The 18309-nt window shown below is 52.0% G+C and overlaps 1 protein-coding gene across 2 annotated transcripts in view; it reads right to left on the reverse strand.

The window, feature by feature from the left end:
• OPLAH (5-oxoprolinase, ATP-hydrolysing) overlaps positions 1–18309 on the reverse strand; it is a 71057-nt gene that overhangs the window by 17941 nt on the left and 34807 nt on the right. For both annotated transcript variants that reach the window (XM_083144936.1, XM_083144939.1), the window contains exons 8-12: positions 18065–18203; positions 16691–16758; positions 15693–15958; positions 13918–14030; positions 10729–10899 (exon numbers count right to left, since the gene is read on the reverse strand). In XM_083144936.1, the coding sequence (XP_083001062.1) occupies positions 10729–10899; positions 13918–14030; positions 15693–15958; positions 16691–16758; positions 18065–18203 (757 nt within the window). The remainder of the gene's footprint in view (positions 1–10728; positions 10900–13917; positions 14031–15692; positions 15959–16690; positions 16759–18064; positions 18204–18309) is intronic.

The following is an 18309-nucleotide window of genomic DNA, read 5'->3' on the forward strand; positions in this document are numbered from 1 at the left end:
AGTAATAGCATAGCAGTCCTAGTAAATTGCAAGTAGGGATGCCAATCCCAGGGCATTTTTTCAATCCCGGAATTAGGGATATAATATAAAAAACCTGCCTCGGCCGCCACGCATCTTTACTTACAGATGCGTGGTGCGGCCGGGAGCCGGGTGGGTGGGCGAGCCGGGGAGATGGAGCTAGGGTGGGAGGACAAGCTGGGATTATGGAGCCCGGACTGGTCGCCTGGTGTGTGGGATGGTCCGCTGGTGGGTGTGCGGGCTGGTCCGCCTGGTCTGTTGGTGGGCGGGTGTTCGGGCCGGGTATAGGACGGAGACAGCCTGTGCGGCCTGCGCAGCGTGACCTCTGATGTCGTCACGCTGCGCAGAGCCGCGCTGCCCGGGACGGGAGAAGTCGGGCAGCTGCTGAGCACCCGCTCAGACGCTGCCCGGCATTAGACTGCGCATAATCCTGAAATCCTATGTTTTGGGGGCCAAATCCCAGGGATTGGCCACCCTAGTTGCAAGTCCAGAAGGGAAGCTATATAATACATAAGGGCCTCAGAGGGTTATGCGTGTGGTATTATTATTATTTTACTTACAAGGCGCCACAAGTGTTTCGCAGCGCCGTACAAAGGAACAGTACAGGGAGACAAAACTTGAATTACATTGAATAAATAACAAAAATACAGTACAAATAAAGAGCGCCACAGTTCAATACACATTACAGCTTATATATGAGTAGTGAGGAATCAATCAACAAACAACTAGGGGCTTGTGGCCAATGAAGGAGTATGCGGTCAAATATGGTTTGAGTATAGGAGAGCTGTGAGTGAAATGTGAAGAGGGCTTTGACAACAGGAAGGAAGAGGGCCCTGCTCTGAGGAGCTTACACTCTAGTAGGAAGGGGAGACAGACAGATTACATGAGGTGCAAGCAAGTGGGTGGTGGCTTGATAGCAAGATGTAAGCAGGGAGGGGGTCGGAGAACCAGCCTCAGGACTAGTTTACGCAGCAGAAGGGTACGCTAATATGATAGGCTTGCCTGGAGAGTTGAGTTTTCACTGAACGCTTGAAAGTTTGGAGGCTAGTGGAGAGTCTTATTGTGCGTGGAAGGGCATTCCATAGGATGGGAGCAGCCCGATGAAAGTCCTGTAATAGTGAATGGGAGCTAGTGATCCGTGCAGAAGAGAGACGCAGATCTTGTGCAGAGCAGAGTGGTCGAGATGGGAGATATTTTGTGATAAGTGCAGAGATATAAGCTGGTGCAGTATGGTTAATAGCTTTATATGCTAGTAGAAGTGTTTTATATTGAATACGGTAATATACAGGCAACCAATGGAGGGACTGGCAGAGCGGATCAGCAGACGATGAGCGTCTTGCTAGGAAGATCAGCCTAGCAGCAGCATTTAGAATGGTTGGCAGTGGTGAGAGTCTGTTCTTGGGAAGACCAGTTAGGAGACTATTGCAATAATCAATGTGGGATATAATGAGTGCATGGATAAGAGATTTAGTAGTGTCTTGTGTGAGATACGGTCGTATTTTGGATATGTTTTTTAGATGCCTGTAACATGATTTGGAGGCAGATTGAATGTGGGGAACAAAGGACAGGTCAGAGTCGAGGATGACCCCTAGGCAACGAGCTTGTGGGGTAAGTTAGATTGTTGAGTCGTCAATAGTTATGGAGAAATCAGGATGGTAAATGTTCTTGGCCAGAGGGAATATAAGTAATTCCGTTGTGGAAATATTGAGTTTGAGTTGGCGAGAAGACATCCAAGATGAGATGGCAGAGAGACAATCAGGGACTCGGCCCAAAACCACTGGTGACAAATCTAGGGTTGATAGATAGATTTGAGTATCAATTCGTACAGAAAGGGACCAGGGGCGATGAAGAGGTGTTAACACATCCAACGAAAAAATGAAAAGAAATAGTGATAAAGGTTAGAACCTTGATAATTGGGGAATAATCTTTATCACAACAAACGGGAGAGGGTTCTTCAATAGCGTACCCGTACTCACGCTCAAGATTGAAAATTTGTGCTCATAAAGGTATCTTTTGCAACACTAGGGGATTTTCACCACAAGTGGATTTTAAATTGCTGGATGCGTACCGTACTCACAAGTCGGAATTGCTGGCACAGGCGCATCAAGGTTTCTTTTTTTTAAAGAAGGGAACCCAGTCTCTCAAATGCAGTGTGTATCCATAAATTGCACCATATAAAAAGACAGAAAATCTTCTTTCAGGAAAAGGGGTGTACAAATTTATTGGTGTGAAACAAAGTTTGGGGAACACCAGATGGAAAGAACACGGTACCTGGTGACTGGGATATTGGCCTTATACCCTAATCATAACCGCATAGAAGTGGTGAATTCCCCAAGATGAAGTACAACAAGGCTCCTCTCCTGTCAACGCGTTTCGACAGGATAACCTGTCTTTTTCAAGGCTTGGAGAGGAGACACATTAAGCCGATATTTATACCCCTGCACTTGTTAGCCCAACCCCGGAAGTGAGGGGAGGACCGGAAGTCCGGGAACGTTACTTCAAACACTACTACCCTGTTGCTCATAAACTTTAAAACCCTCTAGGGATATGTAGTGTAGCCCCCGGATTTAGCAGCCGTGTTTGCGGCCGAAAATGAGGGTCCCAAACAAAGATATTGCCGCCCGTAGGTCGCGTGGAACGCACGCGCTTCGGGCAATGGACCGCATGACGTCTTCCGGCGTCTGCGTCATTTCCGGATACACGGACACATTCCGCCGCGTCATCCTTCCGTCTATTGGGGCGTGGAGCGCATGGATACTGCGTATTTACACAGATCCTTTGATTGTAATGACCGTGGAACGCACAGCCATTTTGGCGGAAGAAAGCTGAATGATTATCAGAAGGGCTGTGGAACACACAGCCATATTAATAGGTCTGCGAACTATTAAAGTGCAAAAAAGTGGTGCAAAAACTTTTTTGCACTTTAATAGTTCGCAGACCTATTAATATGGCCATGCGTTCCACAGCCCTTCTGATAATCATTCAGCTTTCTTCCGCCAAAATGGCCGTGCGTTCCACGGTCATTACAATCAAAGGATCTGTGTATATACGCAGTATCCATGCGCTCCACGCCCCAATAGACGAAAGGATGACGCGGCGGAATGTCTCCGTGTATCCGGAAATGACGCAGACGCCGGAAGACGTCATGCGTTCCATTGCCCGAAGCGCGTGCGTTCCACGCGACCTACGGGCGGCAATATCTTTGTTTGGGACCCTCGTTTTCGGCCGCAAACACGGCTGCTAAATCCGGGGGCTACACTACATATCCCTAGAGGGTTTTAAAGTTTATGAGCAACAGGGTAGTAGTGTTTGAAGTAACGTTCCTGGACTTCCGGTCCTCCCCTCACTTCCGGGGTTGGGCTAACAAGTGCAGGGGTATAAATATCGGCTTAATGTGTCTCCTCTCCAAGCCTTGAAAAAGACAGGTTATCCTGTCGAAACGCGTTGGCAGGAGAGGAGCCTTGTTGTACTTCATCTTGGGGAATTCACCACTTCTATGCTGTTATGATTGGGGTATAAGGCCAATATCACAGTCACCAGGTACCGTGTTCTTTCCATCTGGTGTTCCCCAAACTTTGTTTCACACCAACAAATTTGTACACCCCTTTTCCTGAAAGAAGATTTTCTGTCTTTTTATATGGTGCAATTTATGGATACACACTGCATTTGAGAGACTGGGTTCCCTTCTTTAAAAAAAAGAAACCTTGATGCGCCTGTGCCAGCAATTCCGACTTGTGAGTACGGTACGCATCCAGCAATTTAAAATCCACTCGTGTTGCAAAAGATACCTTTATAAGCAAAAATTTTCAATCTTGAGCGTGAGTACGGGTACGCTATTGAAGAACCCTCTCCCGTTTGTTGTGATAAAAATGATTCCCCAATTATCAAGGTTCTAACCTTTATCACTATTTCCTTTCATTTTTTCGTTGGATGTGTTAACACCTCTTTATCGCCCCTAGTCCCTTTCTGTACGAATTGCATCCACATAGGGTTGAGTGGTGACCCCTTCTTTCGGACCGGCAGAAGAAGAGTGACTGCGCCTTGGGACTGATAATTTGTTGTTTGTTTGTAGATTTGAGTATCATCCGCATACAAGTGATACTGAAATCCGAAAGAGCTGATTAGTTTGCCAAGAGTGGAGGGATAGATTGAGAAAAACAGAGGACCTTAGGGTTGGTGGCATGAGAAGAGATGAGAGATTTGTAGTAAGTTTGTTTGGCAGTGTCCAAAGCATTGCAGTAGGAGTGGTAGATGGTCTTATATGTGTGGAAATCAGTCATATTACGAGATTTGCGCCATTGGCGTTCTACATTACGTGACTGATTTCGCAGTTGTCTTGGAGTGCCACGGTTGGCATCTAAGCCTACGTGGGGTATAATGGGTAGCTGGAGCCACTTCATCAAGGGCTGTTTCAAGAGTCTGGTAGAGGTGGGAAACAGCAGAGTCAGGAGAGGTAAATGTAGGAATTAGTGAGAGCTGTTGTTGGAGGGAGGTGGAAAGTTGTGGACAATTAATAGCATTAGTATTGGAGAATAGTTACTGTAAGTCATTTCCACTCAAATGCTGCTGAGTCTTCTCCTACTGTGTTACAGGGAGCTGGGAAACTGGGAACACAGATAATGGGCCTAATTCAACAACACTCACTGTCGCTGCTTATGGAGCCAAGCTGAATCAGAGCCAATATACAGTCACTGGAGATTGATTACACCTGTAATGACGCTCAGCCAAGTCCACAGAACCGCAACTTATACCCGTGATTGTGAGGGCGCGAGCCTAGGTTCTAGGAGATGGGTAATTCTTATACATAGTATGTACAGGCTGGAAGCTGGGCACACACTGGCAGAGCGATCTGCACATCTCGTCAGATTGGGAAGCGTGTTCTCCATACTCTCTGCCTGATCTGTCCTGTCTGACGTCACAACTGTATGGGCGCACTTACATACGCCCACCCTGGTGAGCTGTCAATCACCTCTGGCTACTGCGCAGGTGGTCCGCAGATCGCTCGTAGACACAGCCGACGCAATATATCAGTGAAACGATGCCTTTCACAAATATATCGCTGGTACACAGTGGTCGATGTTCCTGACGATTTATTGGCAGATATATCGCCCAGTGTGTACGCACCTTTAGATAGGTCTCCGCACCCCAGACCATTTTGTTTTGGAAGCCAAATTATAAACCATAACCCATTGATCTAAAAATTCTAAACAGGAACCATGTGACCTTTTTTGGATTTCTTCTAAAATATGGATAAAAACAGCTTAAATCAATTCCAAAACATGAAATATGGTTTTAAAATCCGGACTGCCACACCCTCCATTCCGCTAGCCACGCCCCCTTCTCAGCACCTTATAACCGTCAGCTGGGACATCACACATCAGACATGTACTGTAGCCTCTCACCGATGGAATCCCTACAGCTGCAGGTTCTCTATACACCGCCACACCCTCCATTCCACTAGCCACGCCCCCTTCTCAGCACCTTATAACCGTCAGCTCGGACATCACACATCAGACATGTACTGTAGCCTCTCACCGATGGAATCCCTACAGCTGCAGGTTCTCTATACACTGCCACACCCTCCACTCCGCTAGCCACGCCCCCTTCTAAGCACCTTATAACCGTCAACTGGGACATCACACATCAGACATGTACTGTAGCCTCTCACCGATGGAATCCCTGCAGCTGCAGGTTGTCTATACACTGCCACACCCTCCATTCTGCTAGCCACACCCCCTTCTCAGCACCTTATAACCGTCAGCTCGGACATCACACATCAGACATGTACTGTAGCCTCTCACCGATGGAATCCCTGCAGCTGCAGGTTGTCTATACACTGCCACACCCTCCATTCTGCTAGCCACACCCCCTTCTCAGCAGCTTATAACTGTCAGCTCGGACATCACACATCAGACATGTACTGTAGCCTCTCACCGGTGGAATCCCTGCAGCTGCAGGTTCTCTATACACTGCCACACCCTCCATTCCGCTAGCCACGCCCCCTTCCTAGCACCTTATACCCGTCAGCTCGGACATCACACATCAGACATGTACTGTAGCCTCTCACCGATGGAATCTCTGCAGCTGCAGGTTCTCTATACACTGCCACACCCTCCATTCCGCTAGCCACGCCCCCTTCTCAGCACCTTATAACCGTCAGCTCGGACATCACACATCAGACATGTACTGTAGCCTCTCACCGGTGGAATCCCTGCAGCTGCAGGTTCTCTATACACCGCCACACCCTCCATTCCGCTAGCCACGCCCCCTTCTCAGCAGCTTATAACCGTCAGCTCGGACATCACACATCAGACATGTACTGTAGCCTCTCACCGATGGAATCCCTGCAGCTGCCGGTTCTCTATACACTGCCACACCCTCCATTCTGCTAGCCACGCCCCCTTCTCAGCACCTTATAACCGTCAGCTGGGACATCACACATCAGACATGTACTGTAGCCTCTCACCGATGGAATCCCTGCAGCTGCAGGTTTTCTATACACCGCCACACCCTCCATTCCGCTAGCCACGCCCCCTTCTCAGCACCTTATAACCGTCAGCTCGGACATCACACATCAGACATGTACTGTAGCCTCTCACCGATGGAATCCCTGCAGCTGGAGGTTCTCTATACACTGCCACACCCTCCATTCCGCTAGCCACGCCCCCTTCTCAGCACCTTATACCCGTCAGCTCGGACATCACACATCAGACATGTACTGCAGCCTCTCACCGATGGAATCCCTGCAGCTGCAGGTTCTCTATACACTGCCACACCCTCCATTCCGCTAGCCACGCCCCCTTCTCAGCACCTTATAACCGTCAGCTCGGACATCACACATCAGACATGTACTGTAGCCTCTCACCGATGGAATCCCTGCAGCTGCAGGTTCTCTATATACCGCCACACCCTCCATTCCGCTAGCCACGCCCCCTTCTCAGCACCTTATACCCGTCAGCTCGGACATCACACATCAGACATGTACTGTAGCCTCTCACCGATGGAATCCCTGCAGCTGCCGGTTCTCTATACACTGCCACACCCTCCATTCTGCTAGCCACGCCCCCTTCTCAGCAACTTATAACCGTCAGCTGGGACATCACACATCAGACATGTACTGTAGCCTCTCACCGATGGAATCCCGGCAGCTGCAGGTTCTCTATACACTGCCACACCCTCCATTCCGCTAGCCACGCCCCCTTCTCAGCACCTTATAACCGTCAGCTCGGACATCACACATCAGACATGTACTGTAGCCTCTCACCGATGGAATCCCTGCAGCTGCAGGTTCTCTATACACCGCCACACCCTCCATTCCGCTAGCCACGCCCCCTTCTCAGCACCTTATAACCGTCAGCTCAGACATCACACATCAGACATGTACTGTAGCCTCTCACCGATGGAATCCCTGCAGCTGCAGGTTCTCTATACACTGCCACACCCTCCATTCCACTAGCCACGCCCCCTTCTCAGCACCTTATAACCGTCAGCTCGGACATCACACATCAGACATGTACTGTAGCCTCTCACCGGTGGAATCCCTGCAGCTGCAGGTTCTCTATACACTGCCACACCCTCCATTCCGCTAGCCACGCCCCCTTCTCAGCACCTTATAACCGTCAGCTCGGACATCACACATCAGACATGTACTGTAGCCTCTCACCGATGGAATCCCTGCAGCTGCAGGTTCTCTATACACTGCCACACCCTCCATTCCGCTAGCCACGCCCCCTTCTCAGCACCTTATAACCGTCAGCTGGGACATCACACATCAGACATGTACTGTAGCCTCTCACCGATGGAATCCCTGCAGCTGGAGGTTCTCTATACACTGCCACACCCTCCATTCCGCTAGCCACGCCCCCTTCTCAGCACCTTATCACCGTCAGCTCAGACATCACACATCAGTCATGTACTGTAGCCTCTCACCGATGGAATCCCTGCAGCTGCAGGTTCTCTATACACTGCCACACCCTCCATTCCGCTAGCCACGCCCCCTTCTCAGCACCTTATCACCGTCAGCTCGGACATCACACATCAGACATGTACTGTAGCCTCTCACCGATGGAATCCCTGCAGCTGCAGGTTCTCTATACACTGCCACACCCTCCATTCCGCTAGCCACGCCCCCTTCTCAGCACCTTATAACCGTCAGCTGGGACATCACACATCAGACATGTACTGTAGCCTCTCACCGATGGAATCCCTGCAGCTGCAGGTTCTCTATACACTGCCACACCCTCCATTCCGCTAGCCACGCCCCCTTCTCAGCACCTTATAACCGTCAGCTGGGACATCACACATCAGACATGTACTGTAGCCTCTCACCGATGGAATCCCTGCAGCTGCAGGTTCTCTATACACTGCCACACCCTCCATTCCGCTAGCCACGCCCCCTTCTCAGCACCTTATAACCGTCAGCTGGGACATCACACATCAGACATGTACTGTAGCCTCTCACCGATGGAATCCCTGCAGCTGCAGGTTCTCTATACACTGCTACACCCTCCATTCCGCTAGCCACGCCCCCTTCTCAGCACCTTATAACCGTCAGCTCAGACATTACACATCAGACATGTACTGTAGCCTCTCACCGATGGAATCCCTGCAGCTGCATGTTCTCTATACACTGCCACACCCTCCATTCTGCTAGCCACGCCCCCTTCTTAGCACCTTATAACCGTCAGCTCGGACATCACACATCAGACATGTACTGTAGCCTCTCACCGATGGAATCCCTGCAGCTGCAGGTTCTCTATACACTGCCACACCCTCCATTCCGCTAGCCACGCCCCCTTCTCAGCACCTTATAACCGTCAGCTCGGACATCACACATCAGACATGTACTGTAGCCTCTCACCGATGGAATCCCTGCAGCTGCAGGTTCTCTATGCACTGCCACACCCTCCATTCTGCTAGCCACGCCCCCTTCTCAGCACCTTATAAACCGTCAGCTCGGACATCACACATCAGACATGTACTGTAACCTCTCACCGATGGAATCCATGCAGCTGGAGGTTCTCTATACACTGCCACACCCTCCATTCCACTAGCCACGCCCCCTTCCTAGCACCTTATACCCGTCAGCTCGGACATCACACATCAGACATGTACTGTAGCCTCTCACCGATGGAATCCCTGCAGCTGCAGGTTCTCTATACACTGCCACACCCTCCATTCTGCTAGCCACGCCCACTTCTCAGCAGCTTATAACCGTCAGCTCGGACATCACACATCAGACATGTACTGTAGCCTCTCACCGATGGAATCCCTGCAGCTGCAGGTTCTCTATACACTGCCACACCCTCCATTCCGCTTCTCAGCACCTTATAATCGTCAGCTCGGACATCACACATCAGACATGTACTGTAGCCTCTCACCGATGGAATCCCTGCAGCTGCAGGTTCTCTATACACTGCCACACCCTCCACTCCGCTAGCCACGCCCCCTTCTCAGCACCTTATAACCGTCAGCTCGGACATCACACATCAGACATGTACTGTAGCCTCTCACCGATGGAATCCCTGCAGCTGGAGGTTCTCTATGCACCGCCACACCCTCCATTCCGCTAGCCACGCCCCCTTCTCAGCACCTTATAACCGTCAGCTGGGACATCACACATCAGACATGTACTGTAGCCTCTCACCGATGGAATCCCTGCAGCTGCAGGTTCTCTATACACTGCCACACCCTCCATTCCGCTAGCCACGCCCCCTTCTCAGCACCTTATAACCGTCAGCTGGGACATCACACATCAGACATGTACTGTAGCCTCTCACCGATGGAATCCCTGCAGCTGGAGGTTCTCTATACACTGCCACACCCTCCATTCCGCTAGCCACGCCCCCTTCTCAGCACCTTATAACCGTCAGCTCGGACATCACACATCAGACATGTACTGTAGCCTCTCACCGATGGAATCCCTGCAGCTGCAGGTTCTCTATACACTGCCACACCCTCCATTCCGCTAGCCACGCCCCCTTCTCAGCACCTTATAACCGTCAGCTCGGACATCACACATCAGACATGTACTGTAGCCTCTCACCGATGGAATCCCTGCAGCTGCAGGTTCTCTATACACTGCCACACCCTCCATTCCGCTAGCCACGCCCCCTTCTCAGCACCTTATAACCGTCAGCTCGGACATCACACATCAGACATGTACTGTAGCCTCTCACCGATGGAATCCCTGCAGCTGCGGGTTCTCTATACACTGCCACACCCTCCATTCTGCTAGCCACGCCCCCTTCCCAGCACCTTATAACCGTCAGCTCGGACATCACACATCAGACATGTACTGTAGCCTCTCACCGGTGGAATCCCTGCAGCTGCAGGTTCTCTATGCACCGCCACACCCTCCATTCCGCTAGCCACGCCCCCTTCTCAGCACCTTATAACCGTCAGCTCGGACATCACATATCAGACATGTACTGTAGCCTCTCACCGATGGAATCCCTGCAGCTGCAGGTTCTCTATACACTGCCACACCCTCCATTCTGCTAGCCACGCCCCCTTCTCAGCACCTTATAACCGTCAGCTGGGACTTCACACATCAGACATGTACTGTAGCCTCTCACCGATGGAATCCCTGCAGCTGCAGGTTCTCTATACACTGCCACACCCTCCATTCTGCTAGCCACGCCCCCTTCTTAGCACCTTATAACCGTCAGCTGGGACATCACACATCAGACATGTACTGTAGCCTCTCACCGGTGGAATCCCTGCTGCTGCAGGTTCTCTATGCACCGCCCCTGCAGGGCTGAGATCCGTTCCTCCAGCAGAGGGAAGGAATCTGCGTTATACACCACAGAGCAAGGCTCCTGGGCCTCATGTACCACGTCCGCCAGTGCCATGCCGTACGCAGACAGGACACCGCCATACCTGCAGGGGTGCAAAGACACAGGAAATAGACATTAGAATCTAAGCATCATCCCTGACATTACATAGAGTCAGGTGTAAGCTGGCGGATGCAGAAATAACAGATGTCCTGTTCTTTTATTAAAGACATATTGAGCTGGGAAAGTTTTCTTTTTAGGCTGCAATAATGTCTGCTCTATCTGCCTCCTTCTAATCGTCATCAGGGCCGCCATTAGGGGGGTGCTGTGTGTACAGCTGGAAGGGGGAGCCGGGGAAGCAGAGCGGTAAGTGAAGGAGGTAGGGAGGAAGGGCGGTGCCGGTGCCCGGGGCTCAGACTATAAATTAGTCCCAAAATTCCTGTTGGCATCCCTGGTTGTTATACGGAGCGCTCCCTCGCACCATTAGATTCTCCTCAATCTCGCAAGAGCACCACTGAAGCTTGGGAAACGACCCATGACCTTGGTACTATGACCCCATAATGCTAACCGTTACACGTGGCATTCCCGACTCGGTCCGCAAGGCAACTAACAGTGCAGGTTTATCCAGGCTTGAGCACAGGTGAAATAACCAGTACCAGAGTCATTTTGATTTAACCATCTTTGCTGAAGCCTGGAAATCACTCCAACACGCACAGCTGGTGTGCCACCCCTCCTGCTGGTGTGCCACCCCTCCTGCCCAGACTGCTGGTGTGCCTTGAGGACGTGGTTGGGAATGCCTGCATTACACAATCCCTCCTGCCCGCACTGCTGGTGTGCCATTCCTCCTGCCCGCAATGCTGGTGTGTCATCCCTCCTGCCCGCACTGCTGGTGTGCCATCCCTCCTGCTCGCACTGATGGTGTGCCTTGAGGACGTGGTTGGGAATGCCTGCGTTACACCACCCCTCCTGCCCGCACTGCTGGTGTGCCACCCATCCTGCCCACACTGCTGGTTTGCCTTGAGGACGTGGTTGGGAATGCCTGCATTACACCAATCCTCCTGCCCGCACTGCTGGTGTGCCTTGAGGACCGTGGTTGGGAATGCCTGCGTTACACCACCCCTCCTGCCCACAATGCTGGTGTGCCATCCCTCCTGCCCGCACTGCTGGTTTGCCATCCCTCCTGCCCGCACTGCTGGTGTGCCTTGAGGACGTGGTTGTGAATGCCTGCGTTACACACCATCCCTCCTGCCCGCACTGCTGGTGTGCCTTGAGGACCGTGGTTGGGAATGCCTGCGTTACACCACCCCTCCTGCCCGCAATGCTGGTGTGCCATCCCTCCTGCCCGCACTGCTGGTGTGCCATCCCTCCTGCTTGCACTGATGGTGTGCCTTGAGGATGTGGTTGGGAATGCCTGCGTTACACCACCCCTCCTGCCCGCACTGCTGGTGTGCCTTGAGGACCATGGTTGGGAATTCCTGCGTTACACCACCCCTCCTGCCCGCACTGCTGGTGTGCCATCCCTCCTGCCCGCACTGCTGGTGTGCCATCGCTCCTGCCCGCACTGCTGGTGTGCCATCCCTCCTGCCCGCACTGCTGGTGTGCCGTGAGGACGTGGTTGGGAATGCCTGCTTTACACCATCCCTCCTGCCCGCACTGCTGGTGTGCCTTGAGGACGTGGTTGGGAATGCCTGCGTTACACCACCTCTCCTGCCCGCACTACTGGTGTGCCTTGAGAACGTGGTTGGGAATGCCAGCATTACACCATCCCTCCTGCCCGCACTGCTGGTGTGCCTTGAGGATGTGGTTGGGAATGCCTGTGTTACACTATCCCTCCTGCCCGCACTGCTGGTGTGCCTTGAGGACGTGGTTGGGAATGCCTGCGTTACACCACCCCTCCTGCCCGCACAGCTGGTTTGCCTTGAGGACCGTGGTTGGGAATGCCTGCGTTACACCACCCCTCCTGCCCGCACTGCTGGTGTGCCTTGAGAACCGTGGTTGGGAATGCCTGCGTTACACCACCCCTCCTGCCCGCACTGCTGGTGTGCCTTGAGGACGTGGTTGGGAATGCCGGCGTTACACCACCCCTCCTGCCCGCACTGCTGGTGTGCCTTGAGAACCGTGGTTGGGAATGCCTGCGTTACACCACCCCTCCTGCCCGCACTGCTGGTGTGCCTTGAGAACCGTGGTTGGGAATGCCTGCGTTACACCACCCCTCCTGCCCGCACTGCTGGTGTGCCTTGAGCACCGTGGTTGGGAATGCCTGCGTTACACCATCCCTCCTGCCCGCACTGCTGGTGTGCCTTGAGGACGTGGTTGGGAATGCCTGCGTTACACCATCCCTTCTGCATGCACTGCTGGTGTGCCTTGAGGACGTGTTTGGGAATGCCTGCGTTACACCACCCCTCCTGCCCGCACTGCTGGTGTGCCTTGAGGAAGTGGTTGGGAATGCCTGCGTTACACCATCCCTCCTGCCCGCACTGCTGGTGTGCCTTGAGGACGTGGTTAGGAATGCCTGCGTTACACCACCCCTCCTGCCCGCACTGCTGGTGTGCCTCGAGGGACGCGGTTGGGAATGCCAGCGTTACACCATCCCTCCTGCCCGCACTGCTGGTGTGCCTTGAGGACGTGGTTGGGAATGCCAGCGTTACACCATCCCTCCTGCCCACACTGCTGGGGTGCCTTGAGGAAGTGGTTGGGAATGCCAGCGTTACACCATCCCTCCTGCCCGCACTGCTGGTGTGCCTTGAGGACGTGGTTGGGAATGCCAGCCTTACACCATCCCTCCTGCCCGCAGTGCTGGTGTGCCTTGAGGACGTGGTTGGGAATGCCGGCGTTACACCACCCCTCCTGCCCGCACTGCTGGTGTGCCTTGAGAACCGTGGTTGGGAATGCCTGCGTTACACCACCCCTCCTGCCCGCACTGCTGGTGTGCCTTGAGGACCGTGGTTGGGAATGCCAGCGTTACACCACCCCTCCTGCCCGCACTGCTGGTGTGCCTTGAGGACCGTGGTTGGGAATGCCAGCGTTACACCACCCCTCCTGCCCACATTGGTATCTGCATTCCTAGAACTCTGGGTTCCTGCGAGCACCCTGACGCAGTGACTCCTCTGTGAGTAGGACTTACTTGTGGATGAACACCGTTTTCATGCCCAATGAACGGGCAATGGCACAAGCATGCTGACCACCTGCACCGCCGAAGCAGGCTAAAACATGGCGGGAGGTGTCGTGACCTTTACCCTAAACGACATAAGACACAAAAATCAGGACATCAGCCAATGAAAACACATTGTACAAAGAAAACGTGTATTAATCAGTGTCCTGGGAGCTGGAGTCTGCGCACGCGCCACATTTCCACCTGTTGTGTTGAGTAGGGATCAATAACTGCTTTTTGTGTTTGTGAAATAAAATGTACTTTGTGCTAATGTGCGAGGAATCGGCTTAGACGCACGACCTAAGGGGCTTATTCTCGGAGTCAAACAATGCACGTGAACTCACGAGTAGATGCGCACATGTGGCATCTGATGCAAACGGAGACAGTCCTGAAGTACAGAAGGCGTGATGGGCATGGAGTGCCATTGGCAGGGGTTAAAGTGTGGGAGGGGGCAAGGTGCAACTGAGTTCTACCCCGTCTAACTAGTTCCCCCTATACCACAGCCCTGCACTGTAATTCCAACAGATAAGAGACTGTCCCAGCAGCTTCCTTTCTGGCACAGCGTATGTGATGTCATGCCGTTATAAGGTGCTATTACTGTGTACTGTGTGCATTATGTGTAAGGGGCATTATTACTGTGGGCAACAGGGCCGGATTTCCCACTAGGCACGTGCCTATGGGCAGCACGGCATCCCCCCATTCTCTCAGGGGGGTTCGCGGTGGGGTCCGTGAGTTGAGGGAGGGGAGTTGCGAGGGGGGGGGGTGAGTGGAGGAATCCGTGAAATGCAGAGGGCAGCTGCTCCATATCCCAGCAGCACTATGGCAGTAGTGAAATCTTCACCTTCTCCAGCACTGGGGAGGAGGAGAGGACAGGACGCCTCCTCCAGACCTGGGACTGGTACTGCTACATCAGCAGGTGTATGTGTGTGTGTTTCGCACACAATTTTGGTGGGCATTGTGTATAAGCAACACTACTGTGTGGCATACATGTATAAGTACTACTGTGTATTGTGTGCATTATGTGTAAGGGGCATTATTACTGTGGGCATTGTGTATAAGCAATGCTGCTGTGTGGCATAACATGAATCAGGGCAACACTGAATGACATAATATGAATAAGGGGCACCACTTTGTGAATGATATTTTGCTACTGTGTGGAGTAAATTAAATTGGGGGCACTATTGTGTGACCAATGTCCTTTTGCCAAAAAACCTGGAACTGGGCCAGGATCCCTAATTGGAGAGAGGGGGGGGGGGGGTGGATTTGGCAGGTGAAAGGTGTTCCATCACCTCTCCAGGGTCACTTTAAGCTCTGGCCAGGAGGAAGGGAGCAGCGGTTTCGGATGCGTTCAAGGGGCAGATGTATGAAGGAGTGATAAGGAAGGAGAAGTGAGCCAGTGGAGAAGTTGCCCAATCAGCACTGAAGTAACATCTATAATTTGCATAATATAAAATTGTACAGAGCAGCTGATTGGTTGCCATCGATCACTTCTCCTCCCTTATCACTGCTTCATACATCTACCCCATTAGCTCTGTGTGGTTCTCAGCCGTGCATCTGGTGAAAGGGACATACTGTAATCGCAATTCTGAGCCATGCGTAATGCACAAGAGCGCCCACCACAAATGCCCAGGAGGTGACTGAATCAGACGCATTTAGATTTCGCAGGACACGGAATCAGGCGGATACATTTATGACATTGGAGAAAAAGCTTGGTCCATGACCTCAGCAGCGACTAAGTGTGACCACACCTGAGTGAGCGATCTGATTGGCCGACACATGGCCTCATTGGCCACCCTGATGAAACCCATGGCCACCTCCTCCTCGCTGAGTGGAGCTCCGCCCCCCGGACGGCCAGACTGAAAGCGGTTGATGTCAGCGGTCAGTTCCCGGAACATGCGGATTGTGTCCTCCTTGGAGAGAGGCTGGTCCTCGGAGGGGCCGAAGATCCGGGGAAAGTAATCTGGGAGGAGGCGGCCCAGGCAGAGATTGGCATCTGTCACGGTCAGTGGTCCTCCTGGAATACAAAGCACGACAATGGAATGGGAAACGTCACAGCGGCAGAGAGGTCACACGTGTCACCAGGACACTACTAGTGTGGCGCAGAAGGTTTTTATGCGCATGTGCAGCAGCTATGTGCGAGCGCCCGCAGCGCAATATGAAAATCATACATTTGCATGCCTGCGGGTGTTCGGGGGGGGGGGCGTAAGGGCGGCCCTTGGTGGACTCGACAGGCTGAGAAATTTTAGAAACAGGCCTTAGGTCGACACCTGAAATATGTCGACATTAGGTAGGTTGACATGAGTTTTTCAGCGGTTTTTGTCTTGAATGTCGACACAGTCAACATGGACACCATCTAAGTGTACCGTGTCCCCTCGCATGGCTCGCTGCACTATTTAATTCTCCCTCTACGCCATAGTGGATAGTAGGGCATTAAATACCGACAGTGGGCACGTCGGCTCAAAAAAACGCGAAAAACTCATGTTGACCTTTTGACTGTTGATTTTCCCATTGTCGACCTAATGCTTGTGTCGACCTTCCAACCTTCCCCATGTTGACCTATTTTAGGTGTTGACCTAAGGCCTGTCGACCTTCAGTGGTCAACCCGATGCATGTCGACTTTAATAGGGTCGACCGTATCCCACACAAACACCAGACACTCGCTGTTCTTCCATATATTGACCCTGCAGGCCGGGAATAGTGTTACTCGCGGACAGTGCCATATAAGCAGGCATCACCGTTCACTTACCTTTTCTGTAACATGCAGGGCCCGGATGGGCCCCTGCAGACTCTGGTCCAACCATGAACAAGCCTGACCTGCAAACAATAAGTATTTATAAGTCAGCGCTATACAACACACTGCGGAGTCTGAGACCAGGGACAGGACATTGCTGGCTAGTGCTACCAAGCAGATGTCCTGCCCATCACAGCTTCACATCCAGTCAGTGAACCGGCAATATTGCCGCTTTGCTGATGCCGTGGCGGGGCAGAGTGGCGAAGCGTCATCGGGGCTGGGGGAGGAGGCAGTGCTTGGAGCTGGCACTGCCTCATCCATTAGTGTCAATGGGAAACGGGTCGCTCAACCCGATTAACCCAATCACACTGCACAGCAACTAACTGGTAAGAACCCTTCTTTTTTATTGGTTCGCAGGGGCAAACGCAGGATTGGGAGAAGGGGGCATTGGGCTGAATGAAGGGGCCCTGATACATAACTTCCAGGGTGGTAGAGGATGTTTAATACGCAGAGGAAGGGTGTATAGTGGAGTGGACTTATTATACATAATTTTCTGGTGGGAGGACAGCTTGCTTGACTGCAAATATCTCCAGTTCCCGGAAATAGATTTCTTGGATTTTAATGGAATTGAAAACCAGAGGATCCCACCTACCAAATGGTACTGGGGACTAGCGGATCAGAGTTCAGGAGACAGAGCAATCTGCCAACGAGTATATAAAACTACATTCCAGGTGTGTGGAGCTGGAGCAGTAACCAGCTGCTGGAAGGCTGATATATCTGGTTCTGGGCACAGTAAAGACAAGCTGCTAGTGTCCATCAAAGGGGGAGAGTCCCAGCATTTGGAATATACCCTCAGAAAAACTCTAAGTCAGACAGAACCTGAAACATCTGACTGGGAAGAGCAATTAACAGGCTTGGATGGGGACCACTCCTTGAAGTCAGATATCTCCGGTTCCCAAGGACCGATTTTTTAAATTCTTGCACCTATGGAAAGAGGGGCGCGTAGACTCCTGGGGGGTTTCTGGGTGCTCAGAAACCCCCCTGCGTGCGCTACTCGAATTCCATGTTGCTACCAGTTTGCTCGACCCGGAAACCCCGTTCAGATCGCACTGGGTCGAACCGGCAAAATACCCTGCATGAACCTGGTAATTAGGTGCGATCTGAAAGGGGAGTGCTAGAGGAGATAAGAGGGGAGTTATTATTACATATAAGAAATTAAAGCGGAATTGTTACACCTCTAGTACCTGTATTGTACTAATGTGTGCCCTATGTACGATGCAAACCTCTTGTGGTGCCTTATAAATAAAATGCAATAGTAATAAAAATACTACTACTAATAATAATTATTAAAGTGAATTCATTCACCCGGAATTCTGTCATTACGCCCACCTTAGGAAGAGCATGGACCCCCCTCCGGCAGCCACTGTGTTTACATCCAGCTGTGGGGCCTGAATGCTGATTCCAGCTGTGGTGGCTTCAAACACGTGCTCATACTCTCCGGCATATCTGCTGACGTCCGTGGAGGTCCCTGTCACAGAGAGAAGGGGAGAATATTAACCAATAATCAAAGCATGACCATATATACTATACTGTGATAGAAGTATAGGAAGGATAAAGTATAGAACTCCTAGTCT

Source organism: Crinia signifera, chromosome 5 (genome assembly GCF_055691185.1).
Source record: "Crinia signifera chromosome 5, ASM5569118v1, whole genome shotgun sequence".
Classification (NCBI taxonomy): Eukaryota; Metazoa; Chordata; class Amphibia; order Anura; family Myobatrachidae; genus Crinia; species Crinia signifera.